This window comes from Entelurus aequoreus, linkage group LG17 (assembly GCF_033978785.1).
Source record: "Entelurus aequoreus isolate RoL-2023_Sb linkage group LG17, RoL_Eaeq_v1.1, whole genome shotgun sequence".
NCBI classification, from domain to species: Eukaryota; Metazoa; Chordata; class Actinopteri; order Syngnathiformes; family Syngnathidae; genus Entelurus; species Entelurus aequoreus.
Window position 1 is genome coordinate 2,152,051 of NC_084747.1, and position 7,500 is coordinate 2,159,550.

Here is a 7,500-nt window from a genome sequence, read left to right on the forward strand (position 1 = left end):
TTGCAAAAAATATTTACAAACTTTTAAAAAATTGTAAAAAAAAATACACAAATGTTTATAACTTTAAAAATGGTTTAGCAACATATTAAAAATGTCTAAAGTCAGTGTTGTTAGTTTTCCTGGAGAAAACTTTTTTTTTTTCACCCAGCATTCCTTTCACAATAAAAGCACGGGATGTTGTCCTTCTCCCCGTGCGGCGCAGGTGTCCCCCACGTGCGACCAGGTGTTCGTGAACGGCAAGGAGATGCGTGGGCGTCAGTCTGTGGGCGTGGTCTTCACCTACATGCACCTGTCTGCCCAGCTGGCTCTCAGCGTGTGGGTGCCCAAGCTGCCCCTGCAGATCCACGTGTCCGACACCGAGCTCAGCCAGGTCAAAGGTTGGCGTGTGCCCATCGCCCCCAGCAGGAGGTAAACACACTAGTGGTCTCTTCCTCTAGTTCAGTGCACTCACCAAGTCACACAAGTGTAAAAAGAAGTGAAGCAGTGTTCACTTTGTAAATATTCCATTGCTGGCTTTCAAATGGAATACTTTAACAAGTAGACTTGAAGTAGTAACCTTTAATAAGTACACTCCAAGGAGTACACTTTGGGAGATACATATTAATAAGTAGTCTTTAAGAAGTAGACTTTAACAAGTACACTTGAATAACTACATCTTAAGAAATCTACTTGAAACAGTACACTTTAAGAAATACACTTCAATAATCACGCTTTAATAAGTACACTTTAACAAGTACACTTTAAGTAGTAGTCTTTAATAAGTACACTTTAATAAGTGCACTTTAAGTAGTCAACTTTAATAAGCACACTTTAAGAAGGGCACTTTCAGTAATATATTTTAATAAGTACACTGAGTACACTTTAAGAAGTAGACTTAAATGAGTACACTTTGATTAGTACACTTTAGGAACTACACTTTGATTAGTACACTTTAAGAATGACACTTAAAGAAGTACACTTTAAGAAATACACTTTAACACATGCACTTTAAGATCTACATTTTAAGAAGTACATTTGAATAAGTACACATTGATAAGTACACTTAAACAGGTACACTTTAAGTAATAGTATTTAATAAGTACACTTTAACACGTACACTTTAACAAGCATACTTTAAGTAATATACTTTTATAAGTAGACTGAGTACACTTTAAGTGGTAGACTTAAATAAGTACACTCTGATTAGTACACTTTAAGTATTACACTTTAAGAAATACACTTTAACAAGTGCACTTTAAGATCTACATTTTAAAACGTATACTTTAAAAAGTACACTTTGACAAGCACACTTTAGTAATAGTCTTTAATAAGTACACTTTAATAGGTACACTTTAATAAGTACACTTAAGTAAGTACACTTTATGTAGTCAACTATAATAAGTACACTTAAAGAAGTACACAATACATAGTAGACTTTCATAACTACACTTAGATAAGTACACTTTAAGAAGTGCACTTTGAGAAATACACTTTAAGAAGTACATTTTGAGAAATACACTTTGAAAAGTAAACTTTGAGAACTACATTTTAATAGGTACACTTTAATAAGTACACTTTAATTAGTACACTTCATGTAGTAGTAATGTTTAAGTACACTTATAAGTATACTTTAAAAAGTACACTTTAACAAGTACATTTTAAAAAGTACACTTTAAGAACGACATTTAAAGAAGTCTATTATAAAATTACACTGTAACAAGTACACTTTAATGAGTAAACCTTAATAAGTACATTTTTAAAGGTACTCTTTAACAAATACAGTTTAAGTAGATAGACTTTAATAAGTACACTTTGAGAAGAACACTTCAAGTAATAATGATAATAATAATGCATTAGATTTATATAGCACTTTTCTCGACACACAAAGCGCTTCACAGAGTCTTGAATAAGTACACTACGATAAGTACGCTTTCTAAGGTGTTTCAGACGTTCCAGTGCACTTGAAGCTGACGTTCCAGTGTACTTAAAGGTGCTTCAGACGTTTCAGTGTAATTGAAGATGTTTAGACGCTCCAGTGTACTTGAAGGTATTTTAGATGTTCCAGTGCACTTGAAGGTGTTTCAGACGTTCCAGTGTACTTGAAGGTATTTTAGATGTTCCAGTGCACTTGAAGGTGTTTCAGACGTTCCATTGTACTTGAAGGTCTTTCAGATGTTCCAGTGCACTTGAAGGTGTTTCAGACGCTCCAATGTACTTACAGGTGTTTCAGACGTTTCAGTGTACTTGAAGATGTTTCAGACACTGCAGTGTACTTGAAGGTGTTTTAGACGTTCCAGTGTACTTGAAGGTATTTTAGACATTCCAGTGCACTTGAAGGTGTTTCAGACATTCATGTGTACTTGAAGGTGTCTCAGATGTTCCATTGTACTTGAAGGTGTTTCAGACGTTCCAGTGTACTTGAAGGTCTTTCAGACGTTCGAGTGTACTTGAAGGTGTTTCAGACGTTCCATTGTACTTGAAGGTCTTTCAGATGTTCCAGTGCACTTGAAGGTGTTTCAGACGCTCCAATGTACTTACAGGTGTTTCAGACGTTTCAGTGTACTTGAAGATGTTTCAGACGCTCCATTGTACTTGAAAGTGTTTTAGACGTTCCAGTGTACTTGAAGGTATTTTAGAAGTTCCAGTGCACTTGAAGGTGTTTCAGACATTCATGTGTACTTGAAGGTGTCTCAGATGTTCCATTGTACTTGAAGGTGTTTCAGACGTTCCAGTGTACTTGAAGGTCTTTCAGACGTTCGAGTGTACTTGAAGGTGTTTCAGACGTTCCAGTGTACTTAAAGGTGTTTCAGAAATTTTAGTGTACTTGAAGATGTTTCAGACGCTCCAGTGTACTTGAAGGTGTTTTAGACGTTTCAGGGTACTTGAAGGTATTTTAGACGTTCCAGTGCACTTGAAGGTGTTTCAGACATTCATGTGTACTTGAAGGTGTCTCAGATGTTCCATTGTACTTGAAGGTGTTTCAGACGTTCCAGTGTACTTGAAGGTCTTTCAGACGTTCGAGTGTACTTGAAGGTGTTTTAGACGTTCCAGTGTACTTAAAGGTGTTTCAGACATTTTAGTGTACTTGAAGATGTTTCAGACGCTCCAGTGTACTTGAAGGTGTTTTAGACGTTCCAGTGTACTTGAAGGTATTTTAGACGTTCCAGTGCACTTGAAGGTGTTTCAGACATTCATGTGTACTTGAAGGTGTCTCAGATGTTCCATTGTACTTGAAGGTCTTTCAGACGTTCGAGTGTACTTGAAGGTCTTTCAGACGTTCCATTGTACATGAAGGTCTTTCAGACGTTCGAGTGTACTTGAAGGTGTTTCAGAAGTTCCATTGTACTCGAAGGTCTTTCAGACGTTCGAGTGTACTTGAAGGTGTTTCAGACGTTCCAGTGTACTTAAAGGTGTTTAAGACATTTTAGTGTACTTTAAGATGTTTCAGACGCTCCAGTGTACTTGAAGGTGTTTCAGACGTTCCAGTGTACTTAAAGGTGTTCCAGACATTTTAGTGTACTTTAAGATGTTTCAGACGCTCCAGTGTACTTGAAGGTGTTTTAGACGTTCCAGTGTACTTGAAGGTATTTTAGACGTTCCAGTGCACTTGAAGATGTTTCAGACATTCAAGTGTACTTGAAGGTGTCTCAAACGTTCCAGTGTACTTGAAGGTGTTTCAGACGCTCCATTGTTCTTGAAGGTGTTTCAGACACTCCCGTGTACTTTAAGATGTTTCAGACGCTCCAGTGTACTTGAAGATGTCTCAGACGTTCCAGAGCACTTGAAGGTGTTTCAGACATTCAAGTGTACTTAAAGGTGTCTCAGACGTTCCAGTGTACTCGAAAGGTGTTTCAGACGCTCCATTGTTCTTGGAGGTGTTTCAGACGCTCAAGTGTACTTGAAGGTGTTTCAGACATTCAAGTGTACTTAAAGGTGTCTCAGACGTTCCAGTGTACTTGAAAGGTGTTTCAGACGCTCCATTGTTCTTGAAGGTGTTTCAGACGCTCCAGTGTACTTGAAGGTGTTTCAGACATTCAAGTGTACTTGAAGGTGTTTCAGACGCTCCAGTGTACTTAAAGGTGTTGTCACTGGTGTAATCAATGGAGGATGCTACTTTGTGCGAGGTATTAAAAGCGGTGTGTCAGCAGGATGAGGCGAGACAGTGAAGACGAGGATGAGGACGAGAAGAAGGGCAGCAAAGGTTGCACCCTGCAGGTAACTTGACTTGCTCCTCACATTAAGTCCTGAAAGATCCTTCCGTCTAATCCTGAATCCTTCCGGGACCCCCAGTACCAGTACGCCCTGGTCCGAGTCCTCACCCACTTTGTGTCCGAGTCGTCCGACCCGAGAGGCCAGATGGTCTTCATGCTGGGCGCTGACTGGCAGGCGGACATCACACACCTGGTCTTGGACCAGCTGAAGGTAGGCAGGCGGACATCACACACCTGGTCCTGGACCAGCTGAAGGTAGGCAGGCGGACATCACACACCTGGTCTTGGACCAGCTGAAGGTAGGCAGGCGGACATCACACACCTGGTCCTGGACCAGCTGAAGGTAGTCAGGTGGACATCACACACCTGGTCTTGGACCAGCTGAAGGTAGGCAGGTGGACATCACACACCTGGTCCTGGACCAGCTGAAGGTAGGCAGGCGGACATCACACACCTGGTCTTGGACCAGCTGAAGGTAGGCAGGCGGACATCACACACCTGGTCCTGGACCAGCTGAAGGTAGTCAGGTGGACATCACACACCTGGTCTTGGACCAGCTGAAGGTAGGCAAGTGGACATCACACACCTGGTCCTGGACCAGCTGAAGGTAGGCAGGCGGACATCACACACCTGGTCTTGGACCAGCTGAAGGTAGGCAGGCGGACATCACACACCTGGTCCTGGACCAGCTGAAGGTAGTCAGGTGGACATCACACACCTGGTCTTGGACCAGCTGAAGGTAGGCAGGTGGACATCACACACCTGGTCCTGGACCAGCTGAAGGTAGGCAGGTGGACATCACACACCTGGTCCTGGACCAGCTGAAGGTAGGCAGGTGGACATCACACACCTGGTCCTGGACCAGCTGAAGGTAGGCAGGTGGACATCACACACCTGGTCCTGGACCAGCTGAAGGTAGGCAGGTGGACATCACACACCTGGTCCTGGACCAGCTGAAGGTAGGCAGGTGGACATCACACACCTGGTCCTGGACCAGCTGAAGGTAGGCAGGTGGACATCACACACCTGGTCCTGGACCAGCTGAAGGTAGGCAGGTGGACATCACACACCTGGTCCTGGACCAGCTGAAGGTAGGCAGGTGGACATCACACACCTGGTCCTGGACCAGCTGAAGGTAGTCACGGGACACAACATTAGGTACGCAGTGATGAAGGAGGTGACCCCCTACAGGTGGAGGACCCTCGCATCGCCAAGCTGATAGACGGGAGAGTCCTGCTGGGCCGAGACCTGGGCATCACCACCATCCAGGTCACATGTCTCTTCTCTCTGCACCAATCACACGCCATGTCATGCTGTTACAATAAGTTGTTGCATTATGTTACACCATGTCATGCTGTTACATTATTTAATGTTACATTATGTTACGCCATGTCATGCTGTTACATTACGTTTTGTTACATTATGTTACACTAAGTTACACCATGTCATGCTGTTACGTTACGTTATGTTACATTATGTTACGCCATGTCATGCTGTTACATTACGTTGTGTTACATTATGTTACGCCATGTCATGCTGTTGAATTACGTTATGTTACATTATGTTACACCATGTCATGCTGTTACATTATGTAATGTTACATTATGTTACGTCATGTCATGCTGTTACATTACGTTTTGTTACATTATGTTACACTAAGTTACACCATGTCATGCTGTTACGTTACGTTATGTTACATTATGTTACACCATGTCATGCTGTTACATTACGTTGTGTTACATTATGTTACGCCATGTCATGCTGTTGAATTACGTTATGTTACATTATGTTACGCCATGTCATGCTGTTACGTTACGTTGTGTTACATTATGTTACGCCATGTCATGCTGTTACGTTACGTTATGTTACATTATGTTACATTATGTTACGCCATGTCATGCTGTTACGTTACGTTATGTTAAATTATGTTACGCCGTGTCATGCTGTTACATTAAGTTGTGTTGCATTATGTTACACCATGTCATGCTGTTACGTTACGTTATGTTACGTTATGTTACGCCATGTCATGCTGTTACGTTACGCTATGTTACGTTATGTTATGACATGTCATGCTGTTACGCTACGTTATGTTACGCCATGTTACATTGTGTTACGCCATGTCATGCTGTTACATTACATTATGTTACATTATGTTACGCCATGTCATGCTGTTACATTACGTTGTGTTACATTATGTTAAGCCATGTCATGCTGTTACGTTACGTTATGTTACATTATGTTACGCCATGCCATGTCATGCTGTTACATTAAGTTGTGTTACATTATGTTACGCCATGTCATGCTGTTACGTTACGTTATGTCACATTATGTTACGCCATGTCATGCTGTTACGTTACATTATGTTACATTATGTTACATTATGTTACGCCATGTCATGCTGTTACGTTACGCTATGTTACATTATGTTACGCCATGTCGTGCTGTTACGTTACGTTATGTTACATTATGTTACGGCATGTTACATTATGTTACGCAATGTCATGTTGTTACGTTACGTTATGTTCCATTATGTTACGCCATGCCATGCTATTACGTTACGTTATGTTCCATTATGTTACGCCATGTCATGCTGTTACATTACGTTGTGTTACATTATGTTACGCCATGTCATGCTGATACGTTACGCTATGTTACATTATGTTATGACATGTCAAGCTGTTACGTTACATTATGTTACGTGATGTTATGTCATGTTATGCTGTTACGTTATGTTACACTATGTTATGACATGTCATGCTGTTACGTTAAGTTGTGTTACATTATGTTACGCATGCCATGCTGTTACGTTAGCTACGCTACATTACACTGCATTTAGTTATGCTACATTACATTACACTACATTATAATATGCTACATTACGTTACGCTACATTACGTTACACTAAATTATATTATGCTACATTACATTATACTACATTATTTTACGCTATATTACATTACATTACACTACATTACATTACATTACACTACATTACATTATGTTACGCTACATTACATTGCCCTCATTATGTTACCCCCATTATGTTACCCCATTATGTACTTTTCACTACGTTAAATTTCACAACGTTACCTTGCACTCATTACGTTACGATACATTACGTTGTACTATGTTATGTTGCCTCGTTATGGTATGTTACTTTCAACTAGGTTGCGTTGCGCTACGTTACGTTAGGTTATTCCATTTTTTGTTCGGACAAATTCAACGTTACGTTGCGAAGTTTTCATCGTGTTATTTTTTCCAGGTGTTGTCTCCTCTGTCCGACTCCATCCTGGCGGAGAAGACGGTGACC

General features: G+C 40.9%; 1 protein-coding gene across 1 annotated transcript in view; it reads left to right on the forward strand.

Annotated features, from left to right (window-relative positions):
* The window catches only part of si:dkey-215k6.1 (transmembrane protein 132C), a 97,574-nt gene that overhangs the window by 75,726 nt on the left and 14,348 nt on the right, over nucleotides 1-7,500 (forward strand). The window contains exons 4-8 of the mRNA XM_062024379.1: nucleotides 203-408; nucleotides 4,128-4,194; nucleotides 4,270-4,401; nucleotides 5,382-5,459; nucleotides 7,453-7,500. The exon at nucleotides 7,453-7,500 is cut by the window's right edge and continues 15 nt beyond it. Of these exons, the coding sequence (XP_061880363.1) occupies nucleotides 203-408; nucleotides 4,128-4,194; nucleotides 4,270-4,401; nucleotides 5,382-5,459; nucleotides 7,453-7,500 (531 nt within the window). The remainder of the gene's footprint in view (nucleotides 1-202; nucleotides 409-4,127; nucleotides 4,195-4,269; nucleotides 4,402-5,381; nucleotides 5,460-7,452) is intronic.